At 60.2% G+C, this 17,783-nt stretch overlaps 1 protein-coding gene across 5 annotated transcripts in view; it reads left to right on the top strand.

Moving 5' to 3' along the window:
• UBE2O (ubiquitin conjugating enzyme E2 O) overlaps positions 1–17,022 on the top strand; it is a 50,775-nt gene extending 33,753 nt beyond the window's left edge. For 3 of the 5 annotated variants that reach the window (XM_081575470.1, XM_081575471.1, XM_081575473.1), the window contains 17 exons: positions 4,359–4,418; positions 4,522–4,632; positions 6,690–6,787; positions 7,260–7,323; positions 7,988–8,131; positions 8,409–8,518; positions 8,645–8,795; positions 8,998–9,470; positions 9,812–9,966; positions 10,203–10,315; positions 10,409–10,537; positions 11,036–11,125; positions 11,905–12,601; positions 12,807–12,943; positions 14,330–14,533; positions 14,630–14,687; positions 14,830–17,022. In XM_081575470.1, coding sequence (XP_081431596.1) covers positions 4,359–4,418; positions 4,522–4,632; positions 6,690–6,787; positions 7,260–7,323; positions 7,988–8,131; positions 8,409–8,518; positions 8,645–8,795; positions 8,998–9,470; positions 9,812–9,966; positions 10,203–10,315; positions 10,409–10,537; positions 11,036–11,125; positions 11,905–12,601; positions 12,807–12,943; positions 14,330–14,533; positions 14,630–14,687; positions 14,830–15,500 — 3,465 coding nt within the window. In that variant the 3' untranslated portion in view covers positions 15,501–17,022. Of the gene's footprint in view, positions 1–1,883; positions 2,171–4,358; positions 4,419–4,521; positions 4,633–6,689; positions 6,788–7,259; positions 7,324–7,987; positions 8,132–8,408; positions 8,519–8,644; positions 8,796–8,997; positions 9,471–9,811; positions 9,967–10,202; positions 10,316–10,408; positions 10,538–11,035; positions 11,126–11,904; positions 12,602–12,806; positions 12,944–14,329; positions 14,534–14,629; positions 14,688–14,829 lie in introns of all 5 variants that reach the window. The other 2 variants (XM_081575472.1, XM_081575474.1) reach the window with 2 other exon arrangements.
• Positions 17,023–17,783: the final 761 nt, after the last annotated feature.

Here is a 17,783-nt window from a genome sequence, read left to right as displayed (position 1 = left end):
GGGAGCAGCCTCAGGCCTCCCCAGCCTCCGCACCAATGATGCTTTGGGCTGATCATTCTCTGTCGTGGGCTGTCCTGTGGTTTGTTGGATGTTTAACGGCATCCCTGGCCTCCACCCACCAGGAGTCCCTTCCCCCAGCTGTGACAGCCAGGTATCTCCAGACATCATTACACGTGTCCTCTGGGGGCACAGTTGTGCAGTTGAGAACCTCTGGGCTGCCTGGTCCCACTCCCTGCTCTGCAGCATCTTCTCTGCCCAATCGCCAGATGATCCAGCATGCCCCGCCACAGAGACCTGCAGGAGCTTCCACCTCACTCACGGTGCACTCAGGTCCTTCCCTGGTGCTTTCTCTGAGGCCCGAGACACCTAGCCTCGCCTCCTGCTCACCGCTGCTGTCACAGCCTGTGCTGGTCATTGAACACTCCAGACACAGGCCCCAGGGTCTTTGGGGCAGCTCTCTTGTCTGCTTGGCAAGCTCCCTCCCTTAATACACTCAGATCTCTGGTCACATGTCACCTTGGAATGGCCTTTCCTGATCACCCACTTAAAATAACTCGCTCGTGCTCACCTCCCACTTGCAGTCACTCCCGCATACATTGCCCAGTAGTGCCTTGATTTTCTGTATGGCACATGGCACCACCTGATCTGTGTGTGTGTGTCTGCGAGTGTGTGTGCACAGGCACACACACGAGTAACTATCTGTTCCTGTACTTCACTGAACAGAAGCTGAGTCCAAGCAGGACCTATCTCAGCAGCGCCTGTTCTTCCTGAAGCCTGGCTTCCCCACCCCCAAAGGTGCAGGAATTCCCCGCCCCCCATGGGGAGCAGGTATGTTGTTTGCTATTCCTGTTTCCAGAGGAGGCAATGGAAACAAAGGATGTGTGTTCTTGGATTCCACCAGGCACATCCCTCAGACATGTCCCAAAAGTGTCTAAGCACAGGGGATTAATTATTATACCCAGTATCTTATAATAACCTATAATAAATATAATGTACCAAGAAAAAAAACTCACAAAAACAAATCTCTATGCTATACACTAGAAACTAACAGGATTGCAGCTGTTGTTGCCGTTGTTCAGTTGCCAAGTTGTATCCGACCCTTTGCGACCCCATGGACTGCAGCACGCCAGGCCTCCCTGTCCCTCACCATCTCCTGGAGTTTGCCCAAGTTCATATTCATTGGATCGGTGGTGCCGTCCAACCATCTCCTCCTCTGTCGCCGTCTTCTCCTCCTGACCCTCAGTCTTTCCAAAGTAATGCATGTCATCCTAGAAACCACCTGTAGCCCCTCTTCACTCAGACACTGTGTCATTTTGGTATGCTGTGTTATCTTTTTTTTCTGTTCAGAAACCTCTGACAGCTACAGCTCTCCTCCAGAAATGGTAAACCATAGTTCACCACCTCAGAGCTTGTTCAGAATTCTAGAGCTGATCATGATAAAAAAGATGCACCCACCTTCCACCTCAGACCCCACCCTGGTGACCACTTGAAAAGCTACATCAGCGTGCACCCAGCAAAGAAGGAGATGGTGGCTTGTTTTCCTCTAGAACCTGGCCGTTTCCTGGAGCAGGCACAGCGCCCCCTGGTGTCGGCCCCCGTGTCTGGCACCTGTGGGCTGGGTACTGGATCTCTGGAGGGCGGGAGGAGCAGAGGGCGCTCTGCTGAGACAGACCAGGCTGAGACAGACCACGGCCGTGGCCATGGCCTTGGCAGGTGCTCAGGGCCCTCATGACATCCACCGGCTGGAGCCACGACAGCTGCCTGCCATGTGCTCCAGAAATGAGCAGAGCAGTTACTGCTTTTACAACCAGGACAAAGATTGCTGTCTTGCAGAGTGCATGGAGCTGCCAGAAATGCATTCTGCTCCGTTCTTGTCTCTACAGCTCTGGGAAGGGAGGAGCTTCTTATGTGGTTAAGAGAATGGACTCGAGCTGGACTGCCCGAATTCAAGTCCAGGCTGCACCACTTAGGAGCCGTGTGACCCTGCACGCATGACTTCATCTGCTCTTTGTCTCCGTCTACGTCTCTGTAAGGCCAGGATGGTATACTGATTCCACAGGTGAAAACACGTGAACTGCTTGAAGACCACGTGCTTTCGGAGTGTGATGCACACCAGGTGTGCTGTCGCTGTGAGGAGAGGCCTCCAAAGCAGAGGTTCCTTCCAGAACCTGTGAGATGCTGGGAGCACGTGCCCAGGGCAGGGAGAGGCGGGGAGGACCAGGGGAAGGCCCGGTCCGTGGGTGGTGCCTGGCGGACGTGCAGAGAGCCGTGCCTGGTGTGGGGGCACGCGGGCGCCCAGAGGCAACGTTGTGGAGCAGAGAGGAGAGCCTGGCGAGTCATCCTGCCCTCCCGGGCGTCTTGCGCTCATCTTCTGGGATTCCCAGAGGAGGGCACACGGACAGAATTGAGGCCCCTGCGCCCTGCTCTCCTCCCTGCCATCCCTGCCACTCCCACTCGGCACGCACTGTGTCATTGTCGTGCGGGATTAGAAGAGTCTGGAGACCCGGCTTCACGGTGGAAGGGAGTCAGGCTCTGGCAGGAGGCCGAGTGCAGGTCGGGAGAGCCCCACCCGGGGACACGTTGGCTCCCCAGCTCCCTCCCCTGCCGCCTGCCCCCCGGGAACTCTGTGACCCGCCTGCCCCACGTCCTGGCAGCGCTTCCGCAAGGGGAGGAAGGAGAAAGCCTGCCCCTGGCCTGGCCACGATGCCAGCTGTCACGAGCTGTGGCATTCTTGCTTGGGCCTCCGAGCAGCAGCCTCAGCATCCCCTCCACCCGCTGGGACTGCACTGACTCAGGGTCTGTGCCAGGTTGCTCCCATCCTTTCCCCACGGCGCGCTCGGGGGCCGCTGTGCCTCATGGCCAGGCACGGGGTCACCTGCCACCCTTCACTCACAGCCCCTTTCCCAGAGAGCTTCCCCCTTGCTACAACTCCTGGTTTCCATGGCAACTTGGAAAGACCTGTAGTTGTGGCTTTTTGAAGTCTGAAACGGGAGCAGAGGTTTGAGATAGAGCGGGACAGCACTGAAAATACCACGTCCTACCCGGGGATTTGGACCCGGAGGGTTAGAGGACGGGAGGTTGTTTGAGTTAGCAAAACGGCACCATCATTCCGGTACCTTCTTGGCAGAGTTCCACATGGCCCCTCGAAGCCTCCTGGGGTCTCGGAGGCTGAACTTGGGGTCATCAGCCTGCACCTGGGGGCAGCGGAGGCGGGTGGAGTCATCACAGTGGGCCTTGGCTGAGCGCTTACTATGAGCCAGGCGCCCGGTGGCCGTCTGTGCTTTCACCGCCTTGTGAATCCCTGAGCCCCTGGGGGCTGCAGTGCCGTCTTGTCTCTGGTGAAGGTCCGCTGTGCCTAACCTGGGGCTCCCTCCCTGTGGGAACATCTCGGTCGCCTGTTGGTGGTGGGCCCGTTGCCTCCGCTTTACTGGTTTCCTCCGTCTCATCGCACAGACGCCAGGGTTTCGGTGACCGTGAGCGTGTCTCCCTTTTCAGTAACTCAGGCCGCCTCACGGAGGTCACCTTGCCAGGCCCCAGGTTCTGCGGTGGCGAGAGTGACCCTGAGGGTCTTCAGCTGGATGTCTGTGGGAACAGCTCCTCCCCCCTCCTCGTCTGGGGTCTTGGAGGTTCTGAGCTAGGGAGGTGGGCAGTCCCAGAGCCGCCCTGGGTTTGAGGGGCCAGTGCAGAAGGTGAGCTGGCTCAGTAGAGAAGCGTCAGGCTGTTGTGGGGATCCTGTGCCCAGGATGGGGTAGGGGGACACCCTGTCATGGAGGGGAGGGGTCAGCGCTTGCTGTGCAGTCGGCCGGGGTCCAGAAGCCGGCGTCCTGAGTTACTCAGCAGCCTGCAGTCCTCCGCGGGGCTATTGATAAGGAGCAGGCTGCGGCTGGCCGGGCAGGATAGCCCAGATTAGAAGGTGGTGCGGCTGATAGCCGCCTCAGGGTGCCACCCGGCCCTGCATCACGCTCCTCCTGCAGCCCACCCTCCCCAGCACTCAGTGGCAGGGGCGCGGGGCAGAGAGAGGACTCCACTCGTAGCAGAACGTTTTGCTCTCGTTTAAGTGAGGCTTTCCGTGGTCTGTCACTTAGCCACCCTCTCCAGTGTGATTAGCTCCCTCCGGTGAGCCCGATATTCGCCTTGGACCGGGGAGGCCGCACCTGGTCTGTCCCTGATCAGAGTGCGGTCCTGTCCCCTGATCGGGGTGCCGCGGAGGGGTGCGTGGGATTTGGGAAAGCCAGGCAGGACTTGGGGTTTTTGCGTTTGGCTGCACGTAGTGAAGCGTCGCTGCACTGAGGAGCTGGGAAGAGACCGTACCCCATGTGACTGGAGGCCGAGGTCTCACTCTCTGCTCTCTGTTCCAGCTGAAGCTCGAGGACCGCTCCGTGGTGCCCCGCGATGTGGTCCGGCACATGCGCTCCACTGTGAGTCCTGCGTCCCACCGACGGGGGTGGCCTGGGGCAGGTCGGGGCAGGTCTGGGGGGCCCCAGGGCGCCTGCCCGGGCCTGGATGCCTTCTCTCCCACAGGACAGCCAGTGCGGCACCGTGATCGACGTGAACATCGACTGCGCCGTCAAGCTCATCGGCACCAACTGCATCGTCTACCCCGTCAACAGCAAGGACCTGCAGCACATCTGGGTGAGCTCCCCGCCGGCCTCCCCTCGCGGGGCTCTGCTTCTCTCCGCAGCCTCTTACAGGCCGAGCGGCCAAGCCCAGGGCTCAGCCTCTCCTGCAGCCTGGTGGCGCTTCTCGTGAGTCAGCCATCCTGACTTCAGGTCAGAAGGCGCTTTATGTCTCCAGCAGACAAGGCTGGTTTCCTTTCTCTTCTAAGACTTTTTGTCATCGTTTTTGAAACAAAGTTTTTCTCAGGAGTTTGTTTATGTTTTTATGATTCCAAACTTGCTGAAAGTCGTAGATGCCAGTGTCTCCTGCAGCGTCGGGATTCCTCAGCTGGTGACGTGTCACCACATCAGCATCTGCGCCTGTCTGTCCGCTCTTGCCCACCCCTCTCTCCTTCCCTCTCTCTCTTCTCTTTTCTGAAACTTTGTTTTTAACCTTTTTTTTTTATTTGGCCACACCATGCAGCATGTGGGCTCTTAGTTCCCTAACCAGGGATCGATCCTGTGCCCCTTGCATTGGCCGCGTGTTAACAACTGGACGGATAGGGAAGTGCCCCCTTTTCTGAAACGTCCGAAAGCAAGCTACAGATACGATGCCATATGCCCCCTAAGTTCTACAGTATGTATTTTCCCCAAACAGAAGCACTCTCCTATTTAACCACCATTCAGACCCCCGGATCAGGACCTTGACCCGTTACTGTCCATCCGCAGACCCCGCTCAGTTGTCCCAGCCATCTCCGTTTTCCCCTTCTGACCCGGACTCCATCAGGAGCACACACACTTTGATCTCCCCCAGGCTGGAGCGGTTCCCAGTCCTGCTTTGTCTCCCTGTCCCGGGTGACCCTGAGCATGGGGCCATCCGACAGTGCCCGTGACAGCCTCGGGCCCCACGCTTTTGGCAGAACTGCCCCAGAAGTACTGCTCAGCTCTTCCCTGGCCCGGAACGTGCCTCAGCCGCAGTGTGGGGACGTTCTCTTTGCTCCCCAGTCGTGTTGAGCTCTGCTGAGCCTCCTCCCAACGAAGTAAGAGTTCACCCCTTTGCCAGCAATCGTATTGGTTTTGTGGGGAGATGTTCCGGGATTGTGTCGATAAACTGGTGCTTCTCAACCCCCATCCGCCAGCCTTAGTCTCCATTAACAATTCCCACCTGACTCAGCCGGCCCTCGGATGCCTGCTAAACAGTGATTTCATGACACCATCACTGCCTGCTTTGTTATGAGTTTGGCATTCTACCATATGGAAGAGCTGTACTTTCTGTCCCATTTATCTCTTCATTTCTTACATCAGATGCAGAGACTCCTGTTTTATTCATTGGTTGTAATCCGTTACTTGTTTCGTTGCTTCAGTGATCCCACCCAGATTTGGCCAGTAGGAACCCCTTCAAGCTGGCATCTGTGCTCTTTTGACATGTCTCCACTATTTTTTTTTAAAACACTTTTCTTACTTTCCATATCATATTATTTCTGATCCAGCCTAGAATCAGCCGTTACTTCAGAGAGCCCTAGTTTCTCTCAAAAGCCACGGTCTGGGTGCAAGCTGGGTGTGCTGATTGCTCCTGGGCCCCGTTCAGGGCAGCACTGGGGAATTCACGTATGTGTATGTAGGTAGATACGCACACACGTCTATATGTGTATGTAGGTGGTTACACGCACACCTCTAAATATGCCTGCTGTGTACGTACTGAGATGTGTGAGTTCATCTTGACCCCTCTGACCCCAGTCCAGCTCCTCTCTCTTGCCCTGCCTGTGTTAGTGACTACTGTTCCCCGCGGTGAGAGACTTGGCTTTTGATATTTTCCGTATAATTATCTGTTTATTTAAATCACTTTACTAATGAGACTGTGTAACCACCCACCCAGCCCACTCCCACTCACGAGTCCTGTGTCCTTGGAAGGCCGTCCAGCCTCTGCCTCTGTGGGGGCAAGCAGCTGGGGACTCTTGGGGGAAGCTCGCTGCACAGTTACTAGGTCCGACCCATCCGGAGCCTTCTGCCCTGTCTGTGGGGCCAAGAGGAACGGGTATCCCAGACACCAGTGGCCTTGGTCGTCTCTCACCACCCTGTCTCCCTGGTCTGCAGCCCTTCATGTACGGGGACTACATTGCCTACGACTGCTGGCTGGGCAAGGTCTACGACCTGAAGAACCAGATCATCCTGAAACTGTCCAACGGCGCAAGGTGCAGATCTCCCCACCACGCAGGAGCCCTCGCAGGGCGGGGGCCACCAGGGAAGGGGCCAGGGGCTGTGGGCCTCACGTCTCAGGGCCTGATCCTGGGCTGGTCTCTTGTCAGCCTGGCCGGATTCTCTGGCTCAGTTCCTGGTCTTCCCTCTACCCTGGCTTGGGGAGACCCTCATCGTCACATAGGACCCCCAAGAGGGGCTGATGGTCTCCTTCAGGCACTTTAACGGGGTGAACGCTGAGATCTGCTGGTTGGGTCCTGTTTGTTCTAGAGAGTTCCTTGTTCCAGTGCAGGGACTGAGGTGTGGGCAGAGGCTGAATTACCCATTTTAAGGCCCGCGGAGGCATTGACCCCCCTGGACATGTCCTGTAGACACTGACCAACTCCTTACGGGGTCCTGGCTGCCTGGGCTCCCTTGAGACTCAGGCACTGGGTCCAGTGCCCACCAAGCCCCCGTACTCTCTTGCAGATGCTCCATGAACACAGAGGACGGCGCCAAGCTCTACGACGTCTGCCCGCATGTCAGCGACTCTGTACGTTGGCTCCACCCCAGAAGCCTGGGGGGCGGAGGGCTCGTCTCCTGTTCCTCAGCCCTGGGTTCTGCAAGAGGGGGGCTCAGGGGCTTCTCGGCAGAGAGCCGGGGGCTGGCCCAGGCCGACTGCCGCGTCTCGGCCAGTGCTTTCCTGGAAGGAGGGGGGTGTGTATCAGAAGGTGTAAAAGCTTGGGTGTTTGCAGGAAGCAGTAGAACTTTCTTTGCATTTTGCTAACTTTTTGTCTCAGCCTTTTAAAATCTCTCTTTTTCTTGGAGTGTATGCAGTATTTTACTACGATATGACAGTTTTAGAGCAGTGGTACATGACAGTTTGTAAATAATACTAGGAGAGTGTGTGTGATCAAGCAGGTTTGGGGACCCCCGCCCTTAGAGCTTTGTCCCCCCAGACCAGCAGCATTGTTGTGGCCTGAGAGCTTGTTAGAAGCAGAATGGGTCAGCCGTGCCTTTTAGTAAGTAAAACCCCTGGTGGTTTGTGTGCATCTGAGGTCTGAGAGGTGCTACTCTGCAGTCTTAGGAGGTGTGGAGCATGGAGGCCTGGGGTGGACGGCAGGTGCAGAGTAGGGGGCGCAGGTGTGGACAGTGCTCCCCCCACCCCCGAAGAGGCAGCACTCACAGGGACCCTCCTCTGGCCCCTAATCCTGCAGGGTCTCTTCTTCGATGATTCCTATGGCTTCTACCCAGGCCAGGTGCTCATTGGCCCTGCCAAGATCTTCTCCAGCGTCCAGTGGCTGTCGGGCGTCAAGCCGGTGCTCAGCACCAAGAGCAAGTTCCGCGTGGTGGTCGAAGAGGTAGGGAGAGGGCAGGGCGGGGAGTGAGGCCCGAGCGCTCCCACCCAGCCTCTCTCGCCTGGAAGGGAGCTGTTCTGAGGGGAAGCCTGGGCTGAGCAAAGTCGGGGGGTAGCCAGTAGCCGGTCCGCTGGGCCCTTCTGGAGGGGAGGAGGCCTCTGTGACCTCTGGGAGCTTCTGAACTACGATGAAGACCTGCTTCCCGCTCTGGAGGACAGCTGCGGACAGTGAGGGGCGTTAGAGTCAGCTAACTGGGGCCCTGTCCCGCCCCCCTTCCCAGGTGCAGGTTGTAGAGCTGAAGGTCACCTGGATTACCAAGAGCTTCTGTCCAGGGGGCACGGACAGTGTCAGCCCCCCACCCTCTGTCATCACGCAGGAAAACCTAGGCAGGTGAGCGGCCCCAGCACACCCAGAGGTGGTCCCCAAGCAAGTCTCTGGGCCACAGGCACAGATGCCAGGTGGGGGTTGCTGAGGACCCTCTCACCCAGCACCCGCCTCTCCCCTCTCCCCTCCCAGGGTGAAGCGTCTCGGATGCTTTGACCATGCTCAGCGGCAGCTTGGGGAGCGCTGTCTGTATGTCTTCCCAGCCAAGGTAGAGCCGGCCAAGATTGCCTGTGAATGTCCAGAAAAACACTGCGCCCAGGGGGAGGGCTCTATGGCCAAGAAGGTATGTCCTCGGGGTTGGGGCTTGGCGGGCGTTTGAGGAACTGGCCTTGAGCCATTTCCACAGAGGAAGGTCTGTGCTTTAGGCCTTGGGGGGCAGCCCTGATGAACCTTGCAGGCCAGTTAGGTGTGTACGGCCGTCACCCCTCGACCGAGCTGCCTGGGGTCAGTTCTCCACGGTGCCCGCCCTCCCTCTCTGCCGGCAGGTGAAGCGCCTCCTGAAGAAGCAGCTTGTGAGGATCACGTCTTGCTCCCCGGACGTCCAGCTCTCCAGGGACCATTCCGTGGAGGATGCAGGCAAGAAGGGGGCGGCCAAAGCCAGGAGCGAAACGGCCTCCGCCAGCCCCGAGGAGACACCCGATGGGTCCTCCAGCCCGGTGGAGATGCAGGACGAGGGCCCAGAGGAGGCCCACGAGGCGGGCGAGCAGCTGCCCCCCTTCCTGCTGAAGGAGGGCAGGGACGACAGGCTGCACTCGGCTGAGCAGGACGCCGACGACGAGGCTGCCGATGACACGGACGACACCAGCTCGGTGACCTCCTCCGCCAGCTCCACCACGTCCTCCCAGAGCGGCAGCGGCACGAGTCGCAAGAAGAGCATCCCCTTGTCAATCAAGAACTTAAAGCGGAAACACAAGAGGAAGAAGAATAAAATCACGCGCGACTTCAAGCCGGGGGACAGGTAGACTCAGGGGCACCCTCTTTCCCAGCTGGGTGTCCAGCCCAGGATTGTTCCCTGGCACCTGCATGCACGCGGGCTCATGGGCGCACCCGCAGTCTGCAAGCCCCTTGCAGGCTCAGGAGTGCCTGGGGTCGGCCAGGTGGGATGGAAGGATCTGGGAGTGGGAGAGGGCGAGACGGGGGTTGAGGGATTCTCCTGGAGGAGATGCTGGGCATGGAGACTGCAGGGGAGTGGCGCTGTTTCCTCCCTCCTGCCTGAGGCCGAGTTCCAAGTTACCAAGCCCACGGGAGGGCGGTGGGGAGGGAGCGTCCCTGGCCTTTGCTCACGGGCCCCGCCCACAGGGTGGCCGTGGAGGTGGTGACCACGATGACCTCGGCGGACGTGATGTGGCAGGACGGCTCCGTGGAGTGCAACATCCGCTCCAACGACCTCTTCCCGGTGCACCACCTGGACAACAACGAGTTCTGCCCCGGAGACTTCGTGGTGGACAAGCGAGGTAGTGCCGGGCGGAGCTCGGGAGGAAGGGACTCGGAGGTCTGGCATCAGGCCTCCCCTGGGAGGTGGCTCCCACTTTTGAAGACCAGGGCAGCCTTTCTGGCCTCCTCTGATGGAGCCAGGGAAGCAGTGGGTCCCAGGCCCCTGTGCTTGACGTGCAGCCTGTGGGGGGGGGGGGACGGGCGGTGGCCCCACCAGGGTGCCTTAGCTCACCCCTCCCCCGCGCTGGGTCCACAGTCCAGAGCTGTCCGGACCCCGCTGTCTACGGCGTGGTGCAGTCTGGGGACCACGTGGGCCGCACGTGCATGGTGAAGTGGTTCAAGCTGCGGCCGAGCGGGGATGACGTGGAGGTGAGCGGGTGCCGCCCCCGTGTCGCCTTCAGGGTGGGCTCTGGTGAGCTGGGCGTAGAGCCCCTGGGCTCACGACCGCCCATCCCGCCCCAGCTGATCGGAGAGGAGGAAGACGTGAGCGTCTACGACATCGCCGATCACCCTGACTTCCGGTTTCGCACGACCGATATCGTCATCCGAATCGGGAACACTGAGGACGGAGCCCCGCACAAGGAGGACGAGGTAGGGCGTGCTGCGCGGCCGCTGCAGTACCTGTCAGTGCCGCCAGGGGGCCTGCGCGTACACCCAGCGAAGGCGGCTGCCCGCCCCGCCCCGCCCCCTGTAGGGCCCGCCCACCAACAGCGGTCTGCCCAGGTCTGCACAGCTGCTCCCCGGTCTCCACGGGTTGTTTCTTAGGGGCGCCCAGCCCTGTCCTCAGTGCTGTGATCGTGGCAGCAGGTGCCGTAGGAGCATAGGAGAGGCCTGGGGAGGTGACCGTGAGCTAGGCCCCAGAGAACAAGTGGGGACATGCGGTGAGGTCAGGCAGATTCTGGGCAGGGGAGGAAGGGGGACCAGAGTCCCAAGACTGGAGCCTCATCTGGGGAGCATCCAGGGAGGCCAGTGCTCTCAGTACTCAGGTGGTCTCTGGCCGATGCCCACATCACTTCCATTCTCACGGCCATGCCTCTGCCCTCACCCTTGGAGAGCTGCCCCTGTGACCCTGTCCCGTTTGCCCTGCAGCCATCAGTGGGCCAGGTAGCCCGAGTGGACGTCAGCAGCAAAGTGGAGGTTGTGTGGGCTGACAACTCAAAGACCATCATCCTGCCCCAGGTGAGACCCCCGGGAGCCCATCACTCAGCTCCAATCTGTGGCAGCCAGGCCGAGGGCTCAGGTCTTCCTGGCAAAGGAATCTTCTTTTGGGGAGCAGGGTCTTGGGGAAAGGAAGGGCAGTGTTACACCCAGAGCCCCGGGTGAGTCGGGAGAGTGGAGAGGCTGCCGACAGCTGGCCCGTCTGTGCCGCCCCACCAAGCAGGCTCCTGGTTGCCAGGCATGTCTAGGTTCTCACAGATTACCTGGATCCCTATCTCACTGTGCTGAAAACGCACTGCTCCCTGTAAGAAACAGCCTTCCCCCAACACGTCTAAGAAACTGTCACAGATCGGGGGGGAACAGACGAGTTCTGAGCCTCAGGGCTTTTGCAGCTCCATTTCTGTGCTTCCTCGTTTGAGCTGATTCTCACACCCCAGCTCCCCTCTCCCAGCGCCAGTACAGGATGGACAAGGGGGTGGCTCCCTCCTTGTCCAGGAGGTCATTCCAGGGATGGGAACAGAGTCTGCCACGGTCCAGCGGACCAAGTGCACTCAGTGGCAAGGAGGCTGGAACTGGCATTTGCTGGGCCTTGGGCCCATGGGCTGGGCTGGGGTGGCACAGGTGCCTCCCAGAGGCCAAGGGAACACCTAGCGCAGAGGCCCAACCTCGAGGCCAGAGCAGGAAAGGGAGGAAGGGTGGCAGGGTTGCTGAGGCCTCAGGGCACCCACTCACCGTCAGCTCTGAGGCTCGGGGTCCCTGGCAGAGGGCCTCTGACCAGCCCACGCCCCGTCTCCCCCCAGCACCTGTACAACATCGAGTCTGAGATCGAGGAGTCGGACTACGACTCGGTGGAAGGCAGCACCAGCGGGGCGTCCTCGGACGAGTGGGAAGACGACAGTGACAGCTGGGAGACGGACAATGGGCTGGTGGAGGATGAGCACCCCAAGATAGAGGAGCCCCCCATCCCCGCCGCCGAGCAGCCGGCAGCCCCCGAGGAGGACAAGGGCGTGGTGATCAGCGAGGAGGCTGCCACGGCCGCCATCCAGGGGGCCGTGGCCATGGCCGCCCCCATGGCCGGGCTGATGGAGAAGGCTGGCAAGGACGGGCCCCCGAAGAGCTTCCGGGAGCTGAAGGAGGCCATCAAGATCCTGGAGAGCCTCAAAAACATGACGGTGGAGCAGCTGCTGACGGGCTCGCCCACCTCCCCCACGGCGGAGCCTGAGAAACCCACTCGGGAGAAGAAGTTCCTGGATGACATCAAGAAGCTGCAGGAGAACCTCAAGAAGACCCTGGACAACGTGGCCATCGCCGAGGAGGAGAAGATGGAGGCGGTGCCGGAGACAGAGCGCAAGGAGGACAAGCCCGAGGGGCAGTCGCCGGTGAAGGCCGAGTGGCCCAGCGAGACGCCGGTGCTCTGCCAGCAGTGCGGCGGCAAGCCCGGCGTCACCTTCACCAGCGCCAAGGGCGAGGTCTTCTCGGTGCTGGAGTTCGCGCCCTGTGAGTTCCCCCGGCCTGCGCTCCAGGCCCAGGGCCGGGGCGCCGTGTCCCTGGAGTGGGCCCCGGTCCCCATGCCAGGAGACGGCGGGTGGGAGGTGTGTGGCTTTGTCCACCCATCTGGGGAGCACGTTCGGCTGCCGCTGCCCCTCCGGGTGGCATTCCCAGGCCTCACCTGAGGGACTGACCACCCTCTTTCCCCCTCTAGCAAATCACTCTTTTAAGAAAATTGAGTTCCAGCCTCCAGAAGCCAAGAAGTTCTTCAGCACAGTGAGGAAGGAGATGGCGCTGCTGGCCACCTCGCTGCCCGACGGCATTATGGTCAAGACGTTCGAGGACAGAATGGCAAGTAGGCGGGCACGGGCCGGGCGTGGGCAGGCGCGGGCAGCTGGATGGGCGCCCAAGAGGCTGCAGCCTCGGGCCCTGGACCTGCAGGCCTGGGGGGCACCCATGAGGCTGCCCACCCGCAGCCCCTCACAGGGCAGGAGAGGCTCCAACAAGACTCCCACAGTTGTGTCTAGACCAGACGGCCGTCCTTTTAAAGCTTGCTTTAAAATTACGTAATATGTTACTTGACTTTTCTTCTTTGAAAAATTAGAATGTTATAGAAAAACCTGTAGTATCCTTTGACCGGTCCTCTCCCCACCCCCAGGGGCAGGTTCTCCTGCAGATGACCCTCCACATTTACCTGTTCATGCATCGCCATAAACACAGGCTTTTTAGTAGGATTTGTCCCACAAGGCTAGTGCGTCATCGAATATATCATCTGTAACTTGTTCATCAACAGGGTAAATTTTGAAACCTACCTGTGTTGAATGACAGCCATGTAGTTCATTGCTTTTTAGCTCCAGGGCAGTATAGCCTCCCGTGGCCACGTCCCACTCCATTTGCTAGTCCTGTCTGTGACCTGGGCCTGTGTTTGAGTCACACTGGTGGAGGCGCGTGAGTGCTTCCTTGTTTGTTACAGGAAGAGCAAGCCCAGTCCATCTGCCACCTTGTTTGTTCAGCTGGGCCGTGTCCTGTGCCAGGCACCATGCAAGACCCTGAATTTGGGTCTGAAGCCTCACCTCTGGCCCAGCCCTGGAGAAGGGGGCCACGGGAAAGGGACCACAAAGAGGGATGCTGTGGGAACGGGCCTGCCGGCACTCCCGCCAGTCCACTCAGCCCTGGCAGTCTCTCAGCTGGCAGCTCACCCGGCACGTTGCCCTGGCAATGGTGCCCCTGCCCCAGCCCTCAGCCTGGGTCTCTGATGTCTGCGGAGAGTCTCCTTAATGACTGACAGAGCATTTTCCCTCGAGTTCAAATCCTTTCATCCCTCTAGTTCCCTTGAAGCCAGTGCAGCCTTGCCATCCTGGAATGTTCTTTGCTCTTCTCATTGGTTGTAATTGTTGCTGCCTTCACTGGGGGGAGGTGGGGGGGTAGGTCACAGTGGTGTTTTGAGGAATGCGACTTACAAGTAGTAGTTTATTAAAAAAAAAAAAAAACCTGGTAAGATAAAAAGCAGTTTGGAAAATTCCTTTCGTGCCAGGAGTTAAGAGGTGCCAAGTAGGTCTGCACAGAGGTGCCTGCATTCAGCTTCTCTGTCGCTGTCCGCGGGTGTCCAGATCCCGGGGCCATTCCCTGTCCCGCTGCAGCCATAAGGCGCCCTGGATGAGACTGGAAGCAGGTGCCACGTACGGGTGCCCACTGCCCGCGTCAGCCTCCCCGCTCTCTCCCCGTACCCCCCTTTAGGACCTCTTCTCGGCCCTGATCAAGGGCCCCACTCGCACCCCCTATGAGGATGGCCTCTACCTGTTCGACATCCAGCTCCCCAACATCTACCCGGCCGTGCCCCCCCACTTCTGCTACCTCTCCCAGTGCAGCGGCCGCCTGAACCCCAACCTGTACGACAACGGGAAGGTGTGCGTCAGCCTCCTGGGCACCTGGATTGGAAAGGTGGGTCGGTGCTGGCACGCGGTGAGGGTAGGCCAGTCCGGGTAGGTATCTGGGACACAGCTGATCAGTTGCACCATGTGTGTGCGTGTGTTGCAGGGGACAGAGAGGTGGACGAGCAAATCCAGCCTTCTCCAGGTGCTCATCTCCATCCAAGGTACGGTGGGCGGGGCGGGGCTGGGCTGGAGGGCACAGTCACTCGGGCTTTGGCGCCCCTTTACCTCCTGTCTGTGGGTCTGGCCTCCTCTCGGGGGTGGAGGTCAGGCCAGCCCTGAGGGACTTCCCCTTCCCTCCTGCAGGTTTAATCCTGGTGAACGAACCGTACTACAACGAGGCGGGCTTTGACAGCGACCGAGGCCTGCAGGAGGGCTATGAGAACAGTCGCTGCTACAACGAGATGGCCCTCATCCGCGTGGTGCAGTCCATGACCCAGCTGGTGCGGCGGCCACCCGAGGTCTTTGAGCAGGAGATCCGGCAGCACTTCAGCACCGGTGGCTGGCGGCTGGTGAACCGCATCGAGTCCTGGCTGGAAACCCACGCCCTGCTAGAGAGGGCCCAGACGCTGCCCAACGGGCTCCCCAAGGACAGCAGCTCGCCAGAGCCGCCGGCCACGGCCGAGCTCTTGGACTTCAGCCGCGAGGAACCTGAGGACGGGGGGCTGGCCCCCGGGGAGGCCTCCCAGGGCTCAGACTCAGAGGGCGGCGCTCCAGGCCCGGCCTCAGCCAGCAGGGACCACGCAGAGCAGGCCTCGGAGGCCCCGCCCGACGCCTCAGTGCCGCCCAGCGTCAAGCCAAAGAAGAGGAGAAAGAGCTACCGGAGCTTCCTGCCCGAGAAGAGCGGCTACCCCGACCTCGGCTTCCCCCTCTTCCCGCTCTCCAAGGGCTTCGTCAAGAGCATCCGGGGAGTCCTGATGCAGTTCCGGGCCGCCCTGATGGAAGCGGGCATGCCTGAGAGCGCAGGGGACAAGTAGCAGGCAGCCCCGGAGCAAGGCACATCGCCGCGGGGAGAGGCCACCCGCCCAGCCCTCCCCGGAGCCGCCCCCCTTCCCTCTCCTCCTCTGTCCCCAGTGCAGGCTCCCCACCTCCCCCGGCCTTTGCCTCCTCCTTCCCAAGGTGAGTTTGCTGCTGACGTGCAGGAAGTTTCTTGAGATGCTGCCATTTGTATTCTGAAGCAATCTTCCAGCAGGCGGGTGCCCTGTGGCAAAGGAAATTGGAACCGCGAGCCCTCGTCCCAGGCAGAGTGCCCCTGCGCTTCCTCCCTCGCCATCTCCCCCTCAGGGCAGGGGTGGGCTCTCCCTGGGGGCTGACACAGGAGAACGCTGGGCTCCGACGTGGCGCAGGTGGACCCACGGGCCACGTGGACGTGCCTTGCACGAAGTGTGGGTTGCTGCAGCGGTCGCCCCGTCCCCCCTGCCCTCTTGAGTCCCGCTGATGCTTCCTGGTGTCCCGGGCCCTCCCGTCGCCACCGCCCACCAGGTCTTCCCTCGCCCCCCAGCTCCGCCACCTTCCCCAGAGCTGTGCCGCTGACTCCCAGCTCAGCCCGACCTGTTGAACTTTCTCTCTCAGAGAGGCGGGCACCAGGCCGGGTGCAGGGCGACCCCCGGGAGGTGGTGGCCCTCGCATGCTGCCACGGGGTGAGGACAGGGAGCTGCTGCTGGGAAGACACAGCTGTAGGTGCCTTGCCCTTCCTGCCCCTCGGGGCGGGGGGACCGCAGCTCTGGCTTTAGGCCCCTTCCCGGGTCCCCGGAGGCGGGAGCAGCGGCACACACGAGGGCCTCTCCCGTGGACTCGGGCCCTCTCCCCTCCAGCGTCCAGTGCTCACGCCGGCGGGGGCAGCACACAGCTCACGGAACTCAGAGCGGGCCAGCCCTCTCCCCCCGCGACAGAAGAGAGCCTGTCGGCCCTGCGCTGACAAACCGCAGGCCCAACGCGGGAGAGGCGGCCAACAGGGTTCTCCCTCGCAGGGCTGGGCCCAGAGGTTTACAAGTTTTCTAAGCGTTTGATAATGTGAAGCTCCAGGTGAAGGGGATGCCGTTGAGCACATTGCAGCTATGTAATTTTTGGTGTATGTATGTAATATTTAAGGTTGAAAGAAAATAAATCAAAAAACATTAACTCTTACTAGGAAAAAAAAAGAAAATAAGCCAAAGCATGATGTGTCTTGTCCGCCTCACGCTGGCTCCACACCTGGGCCGCTGTGAGTACGCGGCCGGCGGCAGCGTGGGTAAGGATGGGGGCCAGGCTGGGGCTGCGGCGATCGGCGCCCAGAGTCGGAGTCTTGTTGGAGGATCACCCGGAGTGACTGGCGGGGCTGTGCTTCCCGGTGCGTTGTTCATGTGGAGATGTGAATGCTTACTGCTTAAGATATCTGTATAAAGTGCTGTGTGATTAAACTTTTTTTTTTTACTTGCATTTTTTTTTGAGGGGGGGTTTGGCTCATTACAATGTACAAAACAGACAAGGTGGCACCATTAAACCTGCCTCTGCCATTCATCCGGGCTCTGTCGCCTTTCTTCCCCTCGGGGGCACCTCACACACCCTCCCCAGGGGAAGGAAAGATCCCTGTGGCTGGGGCGGGTGGTGGGGGGCGTCTCAAGGCAGCGGCTTCTTCCCACCTAGCCCGCTCCCAAGGCTTTTCATCTCCCATCAAGGACTCGCAGGGGCTGGGAAGTGAGGATCTAGAAGTTCAGTGGGTCAGTGCTCTTGCCTCTGAGCAGGGCCTGGGTCCTAGAGCCACCTTTTAGCAGGGCAGCAGCAGCAGCTCTGGTCCCCGGGGGCCTCTGACCAGGTCCACCGGTTCAGCTCCTTCCAGATGCTGGGAGTGCTGACCTGGCAGCACCTGGCCTGGGCCCAGCTGCCACTCTGGACAGCTGAAATCTGCCCCTCCTCACTGCTGCTTCCTTTTAAACCCCAGCCCACTGCTCCCCCACAAGGACAGACTGGAGGAGGGCAGGGGAGGCAGGGGGAGCCCCAGAGCCCTCCCTGGAGGGACGACAGACTCCTTTTAGAAAGGGGACAGCTGTCTGCCGTTTTGACCTCTGTTGCTCTTGGCCAGTTTTCCCTAGTGCCCCTAACTCGGAGACATTCTCCCTTTTGGCTGAGATTCGCTGGCTGTATGGCCCTAGGTAAGACACACTCTAAACCTCAGTCTTCCTACCTGTGCAAAGAGGCAGTTGGCTCCAGGCCAGACGGGGTATAATCTCAGTGGGGCAGGGCCCCATGCCCTGCAAAAGCAGCCTGGACCAGCTCTGGTC

The sequence above is a fragment of the Giraffa tippelskirchi genome, chromosome 3, assembly GCF_054371585.1.
Source record: "Giraffa tippelskirchi isolate mGirTip1 chromosome 3, T2T-mGirTip1v1.2.pri, whole genome shotgun sequence".
NCBI lineage: Eukaryota > Metazoa > Chordata > Mammalia > Artiodactyla > Giraffidae > Giraffa > Giraffa tippelskirchi.
The sequence above is the reverse complement of the archived record's forward strand: the minus strand, read 5'-3'. Positions and strand labels throughout refer to the sequence as shown.